This window comes from Balaenoptera musculus, chromosome 11 (genome assembly GCF_009873245.2).
Source record: "Balaenoptera musculus isolate JJ_BM4_2016_0621 chromosome 11, mBalMus1.pri.v3, whole genome shotgun sequence".
NCBI classification, from domain to species: domain Eukaryota; kingdom Metazoa; phylum Chordata; class Mammalia; order Artiodactyla; family Balaenopteridae; genus Balaenoptera; species Balaenoptera musculus.
Window position 1 is genome coordinate 57,806,068 of NC_045795.1, and position 18,240 is coordinate 57,824,307.

The 18,240-nt window shown below is 41.5% G+C and overlaps 1 protein-coding gene across 2 annotated transcripts in view; it reads left to right on the top strand.

Annotated features, from left to right (window-relative positions):
* The first annotated feature begins 313 nt into the window (after nucleotides 1-313).
* ANO10 (anoctamin 10) overlaps nucleotides 314-18,240 on the top strand; it is a 236,878-nt gene continuing 218,951 nt past the window's right edge. The window contains exons 1-4 of one of the 2 annotated variants that reach the window (XM_036870648.1): nucleotides 314-445; nucleotides 8,906-9,058; nucleotides 15,570-15,767; nucleotides 16,908-17,042. In XM_036870648.1, the coding sequence (XP_036726543.1) occupies nucleotides 8,920-9,058; nucleotides 15,570-15,767; nucleotides 16,908-17,042 (472 nt within the window). In that variant the 5' untranslated portion in view covers nucleotides 314-445; nucleotides 8,906-8,919. Of the gene's footprint in view, nucleotides 500-8,905; nucleotides 9,059-15,569; nucleotides 15,768-16,907; nucleotides 17,043-18,240 lie in introns of both variants that reach the window. The other variant, XM_036870649.1, reaches the window with a different exon arrangement.

Here is an 18,240-nt window from a genome sequence, read left to right on the forward strand (position 1 = left end):
TCTTTGCAGGTCGCGCCCCCATACTCTCGGAGTGACAGCCCAGTCCCGCGAGGCCCCGCCTCTCCGCCGTGGTGCCGCCCCCATGCGGAGTGACAGCCCATAAGGCACGCCTCTTCCTTAGCAGTCTCCGCTTTCACTCCCGGCGACAGCCCGACTAGGCCAGTCTAGCGTTTCGCTGGAGCAGCCTGGTCTCTGCCGGGAGTGACTCACCGCTAGGCCCCGCCCCCGCTCGGTGCGACCCAGAGCTAAGTCCCGCCTCCCCCACCGCGGCCCCGCCCCCGCCTGCGTGCGATCGCGTCTCGGCCCCGCCCTGCACGCCCAGCGCTAGGTGGTGCCCGCCCGGCAGGCCGCCGCTCGCCTACGGCTGCGAGAGTCGCGCGCCCGGCCTGGGGGACTAGCTGGCTCTCGGGCCCGCCCCCGAAGACGTGGAGTGCTGTGGCGGCCGGTGAGTGGGGGAGGGGACCTCGGACCCCCTCGCTCTCGGCGGCGCAGAGCCTGGGTCAGTGCAGGTGGTTGGGTCCGGGCTGTCGGGCGGCGGCGCGACGCTTCCAGGGACTCCTCCCGGCCGCCGCCCTTCCTTTCCGGGGTACCTCCCGGGGTTGGCAATCCCGGGAATGGGAAAGTAGGACCGGGAGGGAGGCCGAGGTTGGGTGTCGTTCGGGTGGGAGTGGCAGTTGCAGGTGGAAGCTGCAGAGGGCCGAGGTTGGTCTGAGGGTGGAGGGTTGATAGAAGAAACGTGGTGAAGCTGAAATCTGGTGGCTGGTGGAGACAGGATGCGAGGGCTTGGGGGGCTCCAGAGCAACGGGGAATGAGATGAGTGGGGGTGGAGGAGTCGGCGAAGCCTAGTGAAGGGCATTTGAGGGAAGGACCAGCTCACGGGAGCCCAATGATTCACGTTTCCCCAACTGTCCGGAGAGCCTGGAGCTTCGGGTTGTCTCGGAACGGGCGTGACCCGAGTGAGCTTGCGGGGTTGTGCTCTCACATCGGGGTGATCGGGTTTCCAGGTTTACGACTGGGACACCGTACAGCTTAAGTATTAGATGAAAGTCAGGGGCAATGCCTGGGACAGAAGCGTGGCTGGAAGGGGTGCTTCTCCTATGGAATGCTTCTAAGTTCCCTGGAGCCTTGGCAGCGCCAGCGTTGGTGCGGCGCCGTCTTCTGTAAAACCCTATTCCGGCAGCCCAGACGGTGTATGGAGGTCCCACACAAAGTTCAGAGTTGAGGTTTTTATTCAGACTCAAAAGCAGTAGTATCATATTCCCTTAAATCCTGCTGAGTTTTAATTTTAAAAGTATCTAATCCTGTGGGTTTTTTTTTTTAATTAAATCTTTCTTATCTGGCTACTTTGAATTTAAAGTCCCACCGAGCTAGAGAACTAGATGTTTTCTAAGAGCCCATTCTGTGAGTATGATAAACAGTTTTAAATTAACTGTGGAAAGTAGATCGTATCTATTCTGACCAGTTATTGCTGAAAGAATTGTAGAATTGCAGATGAAGAATGAAATTGAAAAGATTTAAACTAATGGAAAGGGATAGAAAAGTCCTGGTAAATTGGAGACTGTGTGTGCTTAAAAAAACAAAAAACAAACCCAGTGAAACTTTTTTTCATTGTTAAGAGAACTTGGAAGATAGAGAAAAGTATAAGAATGAAAATGAAAACTCCGTGTAATTTCACCAACCCTAACATTTTTGTGCAATTCTTCTTAATTCTTTTTGTATTTTTTTGTGTATCTAAATGTACACATTACATAGTTGGGGTCATATTGTTGTATTACTTTGTATTTTGCTTTTTTTCCCTTTGTATTTTTAGCATTTTCCTGGATTATTAAAAATTCTCCCTAAACATCTTTTTAAATGGTGGTATGTTCATCATGTGAATTCATTCTTTTATCACATATAAGCATTTCAGCTGTGTGCCAGGTCCTGTGCTTGGGGAGGAGATTCATTGTTGCTCTAGGTTTTCAGACATTATTCCAGCTCGAATAAGCAAAATCTTGGCAGTGTCTGGGGTACCGAGTGTAGAAAGAGAGTATGAGTGCAGCATCTAATCAGGCCTGAACCTGGGCTGCTGTGGCGAGGCTGTCTTCATTGTGTCGTGTCTCATCTCTCCTATACCTTCCTGTGGAGTCCTGAGGCCACGAGGTTCCTAGGTATGTTCCTCAGGGAATGGGCCTCACCAGCTCCCCTACATTGTGGGTGTCACTGAGAAACTCTTCAGTGAGGGTGCATGTGTGCAGTGCTGATGTTTCATTCTCAGATCTGCCCTCATCTTAGGTGACTCTGAGAGACAGCTGCCCTAGGTCTCAAGGAGGACTGTCCCACAATTGCTCTCATAATTAACTGCCTCTAAGTTGTCTTACACCTTGGAGGGGACCTCCGGAGGGGTCCTGTCCCTTCTAACACTGGCCATTAAAATTGCAAGTTTTCTCCTAGGAAATCCCGCTCATCTTCCTGCTTGATCAGTGTGGCCCTTCATTTTTCTCTCACTGATGTGTTCCTATTCTGCCTTATGACTGAGAGTAATTTTGTCATTTTGGATTGTGTTTCTCCTTGAGTCTGAAATAAGGTGATTCCTAAAGACAGCCTTATGCGTTTACTTATTAGTCTTTGAATTTATGATAATTCCATTGATGTTTTTTCTTTACCCAAACTCAGGAAGAGAATAAAGGGTCCGTTATTCTTTTTTTGAACCGTGATAAAATATGTGAACCACCCCCCTCCATGGTTGGACTCCCAGTGAGTTTCTTTTCATATGTGCATTTCAACCACCAAGGTCAGGATTTAACTCTTACTATAGGCAGATGATTCCAATAGCTAATGTAAGAGCCACAGGGATCCAGATCCTTTGTAGGTAGGTCTCCTTTAGCCCTGTGTGCAATTCAATACGTGATTAAGAAGAACAGAGTTTGAGATGGCCATCTACTGATCCTGTGCCCAGGGCATATGGGACCTAGCTGCTCTGTGCTTTACAGTTATTCCTGGCTGCTGGCCTGGCTGACAGTCTGGATAAAAGGGGGAAATTGGCTGTGGTAGCAGAAATCATTCTACCCTCTAGTGCCCGGGAAGTCTGTGTGTTGAATCATTGCTTGTTTTCAGATCAGCCCCAGCAGGAACCGTGAGGCCCTCTGCTGTGTCCACGCTTAAAGTCCTCATGTCCCCCCAGGTGGTATTTTGGTCCCATGTACTAGTCTAGTGTGCATGGTAATGGTGGAGCCAGCCTCTGTTAAGACCCTCCAGTGAAAGTGGATTGCAGAACTCAGGTTAGCCCATGCTGCCATGAGGCTTCTTATTTTCACCACCTTACACTTGGTATTCACGCCGTTGGGCCAGCCAACGTGAAGAGGTGGGATTGGAGCAGGCCTGGATTGTGCTGGTCGGTGAACTGCAAGAGTGATGTTGCATGCAGAACATGGAGAGGGGCAGGAATCCCCCAAGGAGAGGCCATCCCCAGAGGTGTTACTGTACAGTGATGGAAATTTCCTGAGCAGAGGACACAAGAAGGAGGGCACAGGGTTTCAGGGACGGGAACACGGGCAGCGTAAGAGAGGTTCCTGCCACTTAGGTCACCCAGCCTGTAAGTACACTGTGGCCCAGTGGATGGCACGAGTGTGAAACAGCTGAAAACAAGCAGTGTTGACACTTCCAAGAGCATCTTATATACTGGAGCCTTGAAGGGGTTGAGGCTTACCAGGCTCCACTGAACTGCTCAGAGCAGAACCCAAGCAACACTGACACTTGTGTTAGTCTGTGAGACTCTAACAAGTGAAAGCACACAGCTACACAGCTGTGGTGAGGCCGGCGTTACTTTTGATGGTGAGACTATAAATTGGCTAAGTTCAAAAAAACGGGGAAAAAAGGTCTTTTGCATACGGTATGGTGTCATTCAAAGAGCATTGGATTTCAGTCTTATCTCTGTCACACTGGTTGTGTGACTTTGGGTTTTATTAACATGAAATAGTGTGGTCTTGGGACTAATTGACCCCTAAGATTCCTTCTCTAAAAATTCTCTCCTAGTCCAACTTCCGCGCTGCTTTTGCCAGTCTCCTGGATAGGACATGCCTAGGTACCAAGTCCTTTCATTCTATATGCCGTTAACTTTTACCCAAAACTAAACAAAACAATCTTTGAAGCTAGGCGACTTCTTGTGTACAAAGTTAGTATGTTTTTAATCTGAGGAATAAAGCAAAATATTATCTTGTATTAGGTAATTTAAAAAGTATCATTTGGTCTATACTACAGTGTATATTTTACACTTACTGTTGAAAATGTGAGGCTTCTATTTTACGAACATAGAAGCCATTTTTTTCTAATCATAAGAAATACCTGCTCACTAAAATTCAAATCAAAAAGAAAAATGTAAAGAAGAAAGTAAAACTCATCGTAAATCCTACTACCTAGAAATGGCAATGGAGAAATATATCTGACTAATCACTGATGGAATTTTTATTAAACACACATACCTACACCGTGACTAACACGAGTGTGTGTAATACACTCTTATATCACATGTGATGAATACATATGTATACACAAATGTGGTTAAGGATGTGAGCTCTGGCATCAGGCTGCCTGGTTTTGAAGCCCAGCTTCCCTGCTTGCGACTGCATGATGTGGACAAGCTACTTTACTTCTTTCACCTCAGTTTTCTCATCTGTAAGATGAAAACATTAAAGTTCCTTCTTCATGGGGTTGCTGTGAGAAACGAATGAGTTAATTCACATAAAAATGTGTAGCCCGTGCTTTGATGCAGTAAATCCTCAACAAATGTTAGCTAGTGTTGTCATTTTGATATTACTATGGATGATATATATTCATAAATGGGGTCATACTTTGCATTTTTACCTTATAATGTGTTATGAAACATTCTCCATGTTAATGTAGTTGGATCTGTATCCTAGTATTAATGGTTCTATTGTATAGTTATACTTTATTTAGCCAGTATCCTGTTGTTTGACTTTATAGGAAAGAAAGGAAAGACAGAAAAAAAGCTGTAATGCACATTTATGTACATTTTTGATTTTATTATATGCTTGGTATAAATTCCGAGAACTAGCATTGTTCTGTTGAATGGTATGAGTATTTAATATTGTTTTTCAGATTGCTACTCTGCTTTCTGGGAAGGTGGTATCAAATCACAACATCTGGCAGCAATGTGTGAAAATGCCCAGTTTTCTACTCCCGTGCCAGACCTGGGTTCTGTCCATCTTTCAACAAATCTGAAAAGGGAAAAATAACTCATTGTTACTTTGCATTTCTTTCTTAGTAACTTTGAACATCTTTTCAAGTGTGTATTTCTTCTTTGTGACTTGTGATTTTAGTTTTTTGTATTTTTTGTTATTGATTTGTAAGAACTCTTCGTATATCAGAGATTGCGACATTTTTGTCTGTAATATATTGGAAGTCTTGTTAAGGTCGTGCTTTGAGTAATGAAAGGCATACAGTATCTCAAATAAGAATAAATCAATGAGCAAGTATTTACTGTGAGTTTCTAGATAATGCTCATATACATGTTGAGAACTGGAACCTGCCTTACTTTCTCAGAAAGATTGTTTTATGACCTGGTAATTGTGAATAATTCTCACTCACATTAGGCAATGCATAAAGGCTAAAAAATTTTGACCTTAGATGCCTGTGCACATATGCTCTGTTGAGCCCTGTATTGTCCCCTTAACCTCACCATTCCTTCCATCTTTGCTATTTGCTAACTCACAGCCATTCTTCCCATGTCCCAGGTTAGAAACCTTGGAATCATCTGGGTATCTTTTCCAAATTGCAGGCTGTCCCATTCTCAGCCTCCTTTCTCAGGCTGCCCCAAGCCCTCGGGTTACTGCAGTTATACTGTTATACTTAGCCCTGTGTTAGAATGATTTGATGCACACCTGCTTCTCAAAAGTAAGATGTAGACCTTACTTACTTTTGTATCTTCAGACTCCATCACGGCCTGGCTCATAATAAGCACATGATTAATGTTTGTTGTATTTGATATTTCTATGTAAAAGATGATGATGGTAAGCCTCTGTAGTCTACTGGTAGATTAACATTTTCCCCCAACTTTTTTTTTTTTAATTAATTAATTTATTTTTGGCTGCATTGGGTCTTTGCTGCTGCATGCGGGCTTTCTCTAGTTGCGGCGAGCAGGGGCTACTCTTCGTTGCGTTGCGCAGGCTTCTCATTGCGGTGGCTTCTCTTGTTGTGGAGCACGGGCTTTAGGTGTGCGGGCTTCAGTAGTTGTAGTGTGCAGGCTCAGTAGTTGTGGCTCGTGGGCTCCAGAGCGCAGACTCAGTAGTTGTGGCACACGGGCTCAGTAGTGTGGCTCGCGGGCTCTAGAGCACAGGCTCAGTAGTTGTGGCGCACGGGCTTAGTTGCTCCGCGGCATGTGGGATCTTCCCAGACCAGGGCTGGAACCCATGTCCCCTGCATTGGCAGGGTGATCCTTAACCACTGCACCACCAGGGAAGCCTCCCCCCAACATTTTGTTATGAAAAATTTCAGAAGTTCAGGGGAGTTGAAAGAATACCATGAAGAACGCCTCCTAAACTTACCTGTTGAGATTTCTGTCACTCTGACACATAGCCAATCCTCTGCTCAGAAACCCCCAGTGACTCCTTACTGGCTGTCAGGTCAGATGTAAATGGCAGCATACTTTCTCAAATGGTCGTAGCTTACAAACATGTTACCACTCTGCTCTGGTTGGGCCTTTACTCTCACTTCATTGATAACTTTTGCACATGGAGTGTTCTGAGTTCCCATAGCTTTAATGGCTATCTGTTACCATTCTTTCATTCTTTATAATTCCTGATTATATCATTAGCTATTTGGAGGTGAGAACTCGGTCCTATTTTTTTTTTAACATCTTTATTGGAGTATAATTGCTTTACAATGGTGTGTTAGTTTCTGCTTTATAACAAAGAGAATCAGCTATATGTATACATGTATCCCCATATCCCCTCCTTCTTGCATCTCCCACCCTCCCCATCCCACCCCTCTAGGTGGTCACAAAGCACCGAGCTGATCTCCCTGTGCCATGCAGCTCCTTCCCACTAGCTATCTATTTTACATTTGGTAGTGTATATATGTCCATGCCACTCTCTCACTTCGTCCCAGCATACACTTCCCCCTCCCCGTGTCCTCAAGTCCATTCTCTAAGTCTGCATCTTTATTCCTGCCCTACTCCTAGGTTCATCAGAACCTTTTTTTTTTTTAGATTCCATATATATGTGTTAGCATACGGTATTTGCTTTTCTCTTTCTGACTTACTTCACTCTATATGACAGACTCTAGGTCCATCCACCTCACTACAAATAACTCAATTTCGTTTCTTTTTATGGCTGAGTAATATTACATTGTATATATGGGCCACATCTTCTTTATCATTCATCTGTCGATGGACACTTAGGTTGCTTCCATGTCCTGACTGTTGTACATAGTGCTGCAATGAACATTGTGGTACATGACTCTTTTTGAATTATGGTTTTCTCAGGGTATATGCCTGGTAGTGGGATTGCTGGGTCATATGGTAGTTCTATTTTTAGTTTTTTAAGGAACCTCTATACTGTTCTCCATAGTGGCTGTATCAATTTACATTCCCACCAACAGTGCAAGAGGGTCCCCTTTTCTCCACACCCTCTCCAGCATTTATTGTTTGTAGATTTTTTGACGATGGCCATTTTGACCAGTGTGAGGTGATACCTCATTGTAGTTGGTCCTATTTTGACCTGGCTTCCCTCATAGATCCTAGCCTGGGGAGTTTGCTTTGGCTGATACCTTGAAATAGCATTCCTGATGTATTTGTAGTATTATTTGAATCCAGCATTGATTTATAACACCAGTATTGCCCCAAACAAAACTTATACTCTGTTAGAGAAAAACAAAGCTTATCAGTCCAGGCCAAACAAGCTGGATCTGTTTGATCAGCTTGCTGAAAGATTGTGATTTCCCCCAAAGAAAGAAAAGATGTTCCGTGTTGTTGGTCATTCCTTTTGTGATTGTTCCCAAGAATTGATTTGCACTTCTACTTTGGAGTCATTAAAACTTACATTAAGTACAAAGTTAGAATAAATGAATCTAACGTCTGAAAATTGCCCCTGTTGAGAATCATGGAGTTAGAGAGGTCCACATGAGAAACATTTTCGAGGGAGGCCATCAGGCCTTAGTGACCGATGCCATTTGTGGGTTTCCAGGTTGACTTCATTATCTTCCCAGCTTGGTGACAGAGGTAAAGATGACATCCCTGAGAAAGTTAGGGACACTGGGAAGGGAAGCTGATGCTGGGGACATCAACTCCATACAAAAGCATGAAATTGGGCTGTGTCAATTCCCTGCCCATAATGAATTGGTGATTCCCATTGTTTGTTGGACAAGGCCCAGTTAATTTGTAATAATCAGGGGCCTTCATTAGCTACCAGCTCCCATCCTCCCTTCCCCTAACACATAGTTAATGCTCCAGCTGTACCTACTCACTTGTATTTCTCTGAGTCTCTTGGCTATTTTTCATCATTGTTTTGTAGGGAAACACTATTTCCTCTGCCTAGAATGCCATCCGTTGTCGATCTAGCAAACTCCTATTCATTCTTCCAAATCCTGTTCAGGTCACACCCTTTGTAAATACTTTCTTAGTCCTCTTGTGTGAGCACATTTTACACTGTTATCCTTCACTTACCTGAATGTACCCCCTGCCACATTCTGAGCTGCTTACGGATACTACTGGTGTTTCCCTCGTTTTTGTATAGGGCCTGGCTCGCACAGGTGCTGTGAGCCATTGGGTGAGCCTGTCATGTAACCCATCTGGCTCGTGAGAAATTTTCTTCTGTCCAGGAAGCCAGAATTAGGTTTAATTAAGAGAAAATACAAATACAGTCTATATTTATTTTTCCCATTATAACCCATGTTTGCTTTTTATTTTCAGCAAGTTTGTCAAAGATGAAGGTGACCTTGTCAGCTCTGGATACTCATGAGAGCTCTTTCACGCCTCTGGTTGTCATAGAACTTGCTCAGGATGTCAAGGAAGAAACCAAAGAATGGCTGAAAAACAGAATTATCGGTAGAAAGAAAGATGGAGGTGAGTAAAATAAATATCAGTCAGATTTAGTCATGCCAGTGAGTAAAACTGTATTTTCAAATGTGTTTCACAGTCTTTTAATTGATATATTTTTAAAATTCATGTTCATTTCTTTGCTCTTTATTATTTATCTAGGACTTGAAAGGAGGTCTTAAATCAGCATTAGATTGTAAGTCTCTCTTAGACCGTAAGCAACGTGAGTGATTTTGTTCGCAGCTATAAACTCTGTGTCTATGTACAGTGCCTGGTGCATAGTAGGTGCTTAATAAATATTTGTCAAATGAATGAATATCTTTGAGTATTCTTTCTGTGTTCGTTATGGTGCTAAGGGAGAGAGAAACACACTTCTGCCTGCAAGGATGTTACTGTCAGGGTAAAGAGACTGAACGCTAGTTCCAGGAAATTGAAGGAACAGGAAAAAAAGCTAAGGAAAAAGCTGTTACAAAATACTGCATGATACTTAAAAAAAATCCTTATGTATACTTGCTGTGGAAGTAAAGGGGGTCTTCCCTGGTGGTCCAGTGGGTGAGAATCCTTCTTCCAATGCAGGGGATGCGGGTTCGATCTCTGGTCGGGGAACTAAGATCCCACGTGCTGCAGGGCAGCTAACCCTGCGTGCCGCAACTACTGAGCCCACATGCCACAACAAGTGAGCCCGCATGCTGCAACTAGAGAGCCCACATACTCTGGAGCCCATGCGCCACAACTACAGAGCCCATGTGCTCTGGAGCCCGTGCGCTACAACTTGAGAGCCCATGCGCTCTGGAGTCTGTGTGCCACAACTAGAGAGCCTGTGTGCTGCAACTACCGAGCCTGCATGCCACAACTAGAGAGAAGCCCGCACGCTGCAACAAAAGATCCCACGTGCTGCAACTAAGACCCAATGTGGCCAAAAATAAATAAATATTTTTTTTAAAAAAGAGAGAAGATGATAATTACCAATAGGAAGAATGAGGTATGTAACATTACTACAGTTTCTACAGATATTAAAAGGAAAATAAGGATGTATAATGAAAAAAAAAAGAAAGTAAAGGAAAGGAAGAGGTGACACTTGGTGATGCTTTGCGGGGTGGTAAGGGATGACTTTATAGAAGAAGCCGAAGGTTAGCCCTCTCCTGTAGGGCACAAAAAGGGGGCTAGATCTGGGTAAGAGGGTGGAGGGAGTTTTACATGAGCAGACACTTCATAAAAGTACACAAAACAACCCCTAAAACTTCACTAAGTCTCGAAACACTGGACAAAATGTAAATAAGACTCTTTAAAAAAACGATTTTGACTGTAAATGGAAATGCCTTCTTAAAAATAAAACTTTGAGTCAAAGTGGAATTTTTAATTTTTTTCAAACAATTGAACCAAAAAAGAAAAACCTTTAAAAACAAGAATACTTGCTTGCTGAAATCTGAGGTGTTTCACTGGACTGGAGTCTTTTCTTTAAAATCCCTGTGGTGGGACTTCCCTGGTGGCATAGTGGTTAAGAATCCACCTGCCAGTGCAGGAGACACAGGTTCAAGCGCTGGTCCAGGAAGATACCACATGCCTTGGAGCAACTAAGCCTGTGTGCCACAACTACTAAGCCTGTACTCTAGAGCCCTCAAGCCACAGCTACTGAGCCCACGCACCTAGAGCCCGTGCTCTGCAACAAGAGAAGCCACCACAATGAGAAGCCCCCGCACCACAGCGAAGAGTAGCCCCGACTCGCTGCAACTAGAGAAAGCCCGCGTGCAGCAACGAAGACCCAACACAGCCAAAAATAAATAAATAAATAAATAAATTCAAAAAATAAATAAAAAATAAAATCCCTGTGGTTAAGAACATCTGTAGTGTCTTAGGGTGAGAGACACCAGTGTATTCCCAGTCGTCTTCTCTGCTCTTTGTGTGGCTTTAGCAAGGACACATGAGGATGAGGAGGGGATGGGCATCCTCCTGCAATGCTGGGGCAGTCATAAAAGAACATTCCAAAAAAGTATTCTGGATCTTTCCAGGTAAAGGTATTGTATTTAACACTCAATATTTACTTTTATTCTCTTACAAACTCCTATTAAAATGACAGTAAAAGGATCTTTTAAAAAAAGACCTAAGTCCACATTGACAAGAAAGGAGAAGATATAACAGCAGCACCATTCTGGAAGCGAGAAAACAGGTGATGAGTAGTGAGTAACTTCTCAGAGTTGAGAAATCCAGAGCTCAAGCTGGCAGGGGAGAAAACTGAGATACAATTTGGTTTACACTGCAAAATATTCCTAAAGACTCAGGAATTAGTGACATTAGGGGCCTATAGAGGTAGAAATAAAAATGGTACCAATAAAAAAATAAAAAAGAATTGGCTGAGATCTGTTTAAGAAATAGTCTGATCCCTAGGTCTCTTCTGTATTCTACCACCCCAGCAGAAGTCTCTGTTATTCTCTGGAGAGGGTCAGATGCATGGATTTTGGCATGGGGGCTTTATGTACAGTTGGTAACGGATTCTGTACTGAAAATGAGATAATTAATTGAATATTGTTACCCCTGTCCTCCATCCCACCAGTCTCATACCTAATTAAGTTTCCACAATGTAATCATCTCGGAAGGAGATTTGAATAATCTTTCCTTGAGGAATCTGAGCAACTCAAGACAAAATAAAGGTGCAGAAATCAAGAGTTGCCCATGGAAAGTAACCTGGCCAGACTACCTTGCATTAAAGGCCATCTTTGATGAGTTCCATCTAAACCTTCAGAACTTCTGTTCCACTTCTTAGAACTGCTTTCTTAAACATGAGCTTATAACAAAAGATCGCCAGATATCTGAGGAAAATCCCTAACGTGAAAGAGAAAGCTAAAAAAGATAAAAGAAAACCATGCAGGAGAAAACCAAAAGAGAATTAAAAACTCAATTCTCAGCATTATGAGAAGACAAACCACCTACACATCAAGAGTAGGATATTATAAAATAATCATTTAGAAAAAAAGCAGCTCATAAAATGAAAGTATGAGAGCAAAATTTAAAAACTCAGTAAAAGGGTTAGAAGACAATTTTGACAGAACCTCCCAGAAAGTAGAGCAAAAAGGTAAAGAGTTGGAAAATCTAAGAGAAAAAAATAGGGAAATTAGAGGACTAGTCCAGGAGGTACACCTCTGAATAAAAGGAGTTCTAAAAAGGGAAGAGAGAAAAAAGAGAGGAAGAAATCATCAAAGAGAAACTCAGGGCTGATGTGTGCTTTTTCAGATTGAAAGGGCCCATGCAATGCCCAGCACTGTGGCTGAAAATGGCATATCACTGGAAGGTTTCAGAAGCCTGGGGACAGGGAAGATACTACAAACTTCCAGAAAAAAGAAAATAGGTCAGAAACACTGGAAGCTAGAAGGCAGTGGTATAATATCTTCATTTCTGAAGGAAAATGATTTCAGTCCAGAATTCTAAACCCACCCAGCTGTCAACAAGGTGTGAGGGCAGAGTGAAGAGAGATTTCTCTAAGAAGATAATGTTAACAGGCTATCTGTCTTGGCAGTGTATTGAGGGAAGACTTAAATAATTGGCAGAGCTTGGGGGATTGAATTAGCAATAAGTATGTAATAAACCAAGCACATGATAAGACAAGATACCAATTTTGGGGAAAACGGTAAGTTGTAGGGAAGGAAAATCATAGCATGTTGTAAGGCTCAACTATAAAGTATGTAGTCATAATAATGAAAATACTGTTGATGGGATGAAAAGGATGATATGACGATATTGTGAGAATGTGGTGATGGAAAGGGTGGGTGGAAATGTTGAAGGTGGGTTGGAAAGAGAGCTAAATCCTCATTTGCCAAGGTTTAAACAAAAATAAATAGCTCTATAAGCATGTTGTTTGGTGCCATGAAAAGAAATCACAAAGGAATCACCTGAACAAGTTGAAAGTCATTGCCTTGGTGGGGGGGGGGCGGTGGGGGAGATGGGGACTACTCTTTTTCAGAACAAGATGTTGACAAATGTTTCTCTGTGAGGGTTATATACCCTTTTATACCCCCCTAGTGATGTCTCAGAGTGCCTTTCCCCACTCACTCCGTGTCAGTTTGCGTCGTCCAAGCAAGAGATGCCAAACGGGATTACTTTATTTTATTAAAAATTTTTAAAAAATCTTTATTTATTTATTTTTGGCTGTGTTGGGTCTTCATTGCTGCATGTGGGCTTTCTCTAGTTGCAGCGAGCGAGGGCTACTCTTCGTTGCAGTGCGCGGGCTTCTCATTGCTGTGGCTTCTCTTGTTGTGGAGCACGGGCTCCAGGCACATGGGCTTCAGCAGTTGTGGCTCGCGGGCTCTAGAGCACAGGCTCAGTAGTTGTGGCGCACGGGCTTAGTTGCTCCGCGGCACGAGGGATCTTCCTGGACCAGGGATCAAACCCATGTTCCCTGCATTGGCAGGCAGATTCTTATCCACTGCACCACCAGGGAAGCCCACCAAATGGGATTTAACGCACAGGAGGTTTGTTGAGGGGAACATCTGTAGAAAGATAAAGGGAGAAGGAGCAGGCTTAGACATTGAGAGCCTTCAGACTTTGGTGCAGGTCTAACACTTCAGAAAGGAGAGAGGGAAGAAGGAGGCTTGGATAGGAAGAGCCTCAGACTACAGCACGGTTCTGAGAACGTATGAGCCAGGCCCAACATTGCCCTTTAAAGGAAACGCATGTTGAGCAGGAATGGCCTCATTCCAGTGTCCCCTGCGTGTTCAGCCTGTGGCTGGGAGCAGCTGGGGGAGCATGGTCTAGGTGTGAGGGTGCTGTGCCCAAAGGGAGGCAGCAGGAGGCTGCAGTCAACTCTGCTCCTCACAGCAGATTCTTCTGATGGGAGATCTGGGTGGAGCAGGGCACTTCCATGGCTACCATACCCACCAACCTAGTTTTTAACCCTACTTTTGATTTTTGCAGTGTGAGAAGTGAAAAGTAGCGTATTGGTGTTGGGGTTTTTTTGTTTTTTGTTTTTTAATTAAACAGAGCACCCAAATGGATTTATTCAGCTGACTTTTGTTTTATAGCGACATTTTCTGAAGAGGTGACTCATGGACAATGACTCTTGAAGAAATTCTGTTACGGGAACAAAGGACAGATTTCTTAGGTCAAAAAGACTGCACATAATGCCCTATTCTTGGAGACTTAAAATGCAAATAAACATAAAATACGTTCTGAGTAATTTCACAGTAAAGACATCTGTTCAACTTTGTTTGACCCAATTTTTCGATGGTATTTAATCACAGGTCCCCTTTTCCCATGCAGCATCTAGTATGGGTCATCGAATATGCTTTGGGAAACACTACTGAGGTAGCATTTAAGAAGAGTGGAACTTGAGAAGGGAAAATAGAAAACATACATGCAAATCAATGTGATAACGTACAGATAGGTTTGCAATTCGTATATAAAATACAACCAAAGTCCAAAGCACTAGCCCTTAATAGCAGCCAAATTAGCAGGACTCACTTTCAGAGAACATGGAGTTAAAATTCTTAACCGTGTGCATTTCCAAAATGCTGCTTCTCAAAAACACTAGAGAAGAATCATACACGTTTTTTTCTCTCTCCTTACACACACACATTGCATTTATCTTAATGTGAATGACATTAAGGATTTTATATTTAAGAGACATTTGTGTTTTCTTTAAATTGAATATATCTTTTATATATATATATCTTTTATTATATTTTATTTATATCTTTTATTGATTTTTTATTAAAGTCTTTAGTACCTCTGTTGTAAATTACCTAAATAATAGTGCCATAGTACATTAATCTGTTAATCCTTTGGGTAAGTGAAATATAAATTCTGCTCATTATCCTGTTACCATCTGATTAGTATTTTTATAATTCCTGTCAATCCTATAGAGAGGATAAATAGTAAAGAAATAAATGTACCTTAAAAAGTTTGATGTAAGTAGAAATTAAAATTAGGAAAAAAATTCCTTTTTCTCCATAATATTTTAAGTGAAATAATTCCATATACAGTAGCAAATCACAATATCTACTCTTAACATTTTGTGAATCTGTTTAAGAAAAATACCTTTAAACCTAATTGCATGTATTTATGGGAAAAATCATTGAAAAATTATTTTGCTCTTTATTATTTAGTATTTAACATTCACAAAATCTGTGTAGTCCGATGTAATTGTGTTACATTTGAAGCATTTTTATTGGGATATTTTATTTCAAATTAATTTTCTTAAATTTTGGTATTTTATTTTTATATTAAACTATATCCTTTTGCTCCATATTTTTACTGAGAGCTAATAAATATTCGATTCTTGTCTCATATTTACTTCTAATTTGAGCAACTGGCAAGCCACTTATTATTACATTTTCCAGTTTTGGCATTTATTTCAAAAAGCTATAAAGAACTGCCATCCCCAGCTTACTTATATTTCTTATTTATTTGGAAGATAGGTTTAAATTGTTAATATAATTTATTTGCCTTCTACCAAACTAGGAACATAATATTTATTTAGAAGGCTTTCATTTTTAAAACTTTTATGTTTATCTCTTTCTAAGATTGTGCTAATCTTTTGTTTCTGAAGGTGCTCAGCTGTTGTTTAGACCGTTGTTAAATAAATATGAGAAAGAAACACTAGAAAATCAGAACTTATATCTTGTCGGTGCCTCCAGGATTAGATTGTTACTGGGGGCAGAAGCAGTGGGATTGGTGAAAGAGTGCAGTGATAACACCATGAGAGCCTTCATGTATGGAACCCGACACAACTTCAAAGGTTTTGATGGTGAGTTCCAAGATGGCTTCTACCAGAATCAATTTATCAAAAAGAAGTTTTTGATGAATAGATCAGGGGTCAGCAAACTTTTTCAGTAAAGGGCCTGGTAGTAAATATTTTAGGCTGTGTGGACGATATGATCTGTCGCAATTATTCAACACTGCCATTGCAGAGCAAAAGCAGCCTTCAGCCATAAGAAGTGAACGGGTAAGGCTGTGTTCCAGTAGAATTTTATTTATCAAAGCAGGTGGGGTCAGATTTGGGGTTGCAGATTTACTTTGTAACCCCTAGAGTAGATGAACATAAACTAGGGTGACACATGTAACTTATATTATTCTACTTCTTAGAATGGTGAATGTTCACTGGATTGATACAAATAAGAAACACAGTAGTATTCCAGTGTCCTATAATCCCCTATTCTGATTCTGTTCTAGCTTCAGAGGGGGTTCTGGAAGAGAATGGTTTCTGGAAAGAACTGAGAAAGCCAGTGTGGCTATGTTATCAGAGTGGGAGTTTGCTTTCACAACCAAACTGGTCCCTTTGAGGGCTTTCAGAGTTAGAAGATGTGATTTCGACTTCTTCAGACTCACTCACTCTGGATTTTTATATATTAGTAAATAAATGATCAAGGTGAAATTCACCTCATTTGAGAGGATTCACCTGTCAAGAAACAACACTATTTTCTTATCAGACTTTCTTCTCCCTTATTTATGGGAGGGATGTTCAACTGCAGAAGGGAATGGCCTGGGCTTGAGAGTTTGAAGGAGAATTTGCCATGTAGGCAAACTTCAGTTCCATCCCTAGTTAAAAATACTGTTAGAATTAAAGAATGTATTGCCTTCAGCTCATTGGTGTTAAATGAGATCAAGCAAGTGTCTGCCATTTGGATGTTTGTACCGTATTATAGAATGATTAGTATAATAATTAAAGAATTATATATTATATGAAGGCATTACAGAATATTTTTATTCTTATAAAATATCTAAGGAGCTTTATGTTCTATTTAATTTGCCAGTTTTATACTTTGCTTACTCATGTTTATTATTTATTGTCTATATCATTATTTCATAATCCCAGATTATTTGAATATTATTAATTTTATTTTGGCTATTACTGAGAAAATAACTGTAAATCTTTGTTTTATTTTAGATGATAATGATGATTTCCTCACCATGGCAGAACGTCAATTCATTATCAAACATGAACTTGAAAGTCTTAGAGCCAGAGATGAAAAAATGATCCCTGGTTACCCCCAGGCAAAGTTGTACCCAGGAAAATCATTATGTAAGTCATTGTATCAACCAGCTTCATGAATGTACATTCTAATGCAATTATTTTTCCTTAGTAGATGTAAATAACAAATTACAGAGGCTTTTTTCCCCCTCTTACTGAAGAACTTAACGCAACTTTACAATAACTTATTTTTTCATAGTCATATCTTTTGCCTTTAGACCTTAATTGTATTGCACCTTTAGATCAATTTATTTGTTCTTTACGGTTCTCTGCTTCTTATTTACGAGGTCTCACAGCATTCAGTAAGCTTAAAATTCAGCGTGAACATATTTGCATATTACTCAGTTAAAATTAGCAAAGCTTACCTTATACCCAAACCTTGTAGTATAATGAAAATCTGTGGAGGAATAAAAACCAGAGACACGGTCTTTTCCTGAAGCTCTCTTCCCATCTCCTCTCATCTCGCTGGGTATGAACACATACAAACATAGAAAGGCTTAAGAAGATTCACAGGGTAACATAATAGCTGAATGCAAATTAGCAGTTTGTAACTTTCTGATTTTGTATAATTCCATTTGAAAGAAAATACTGGTTTGCAGACTGAAAGTATTTACTACAATGTGTAATTCCAAATTTTCCTCAAACCCAGATAATGGCAAGGCCCAGAGCATTTTTGCTGCCTGAAATATTCTTTAAACATAGAAGTTTCTGTGTCCCCTAGTCTGGTTTCCTTCAAATAGTCAGTGTCATCCAGGAGGACGGATGCCCAAGAGTCAGTCCATATTCAAATCTTCTCACTTGTCACCAAATATATTTTAGATCTGGTCTGTTGAAACCAAGATCCAATCATAGATCACCCATTTTGTTTGGTTATTATATCTCTTAAGTCTCCCTTTTTTTCTATTGTGATGAAGTACATATAACATATGTTATATATGATTTTTTAAAATAAATTTATTTATTGATTTATTTATGGCTGCGTTGGGTCTTCGTTGCTGCACGTGGGCTTTCTCTACTGGCGGTGAGCGGGGGCTACTCTTCATTGCGGTGTGCAGGCTTCTCATTGTGATGGCTTCTTTTGTTGCGGAGCATGGGCTCTAGGCACGCGAGCTTCAGTAGTTGTGGCACATGGGCTCAGTAGTTGTGGCTCCTGGGCTCTAGAGTGCAGGCTCAGTAGTTGTGGTGCACAAGCTTAGTTGCTCCGTGGCATGTGGGATCTTCCCAGACCAGGGCTCAAACCCGTGTCCCC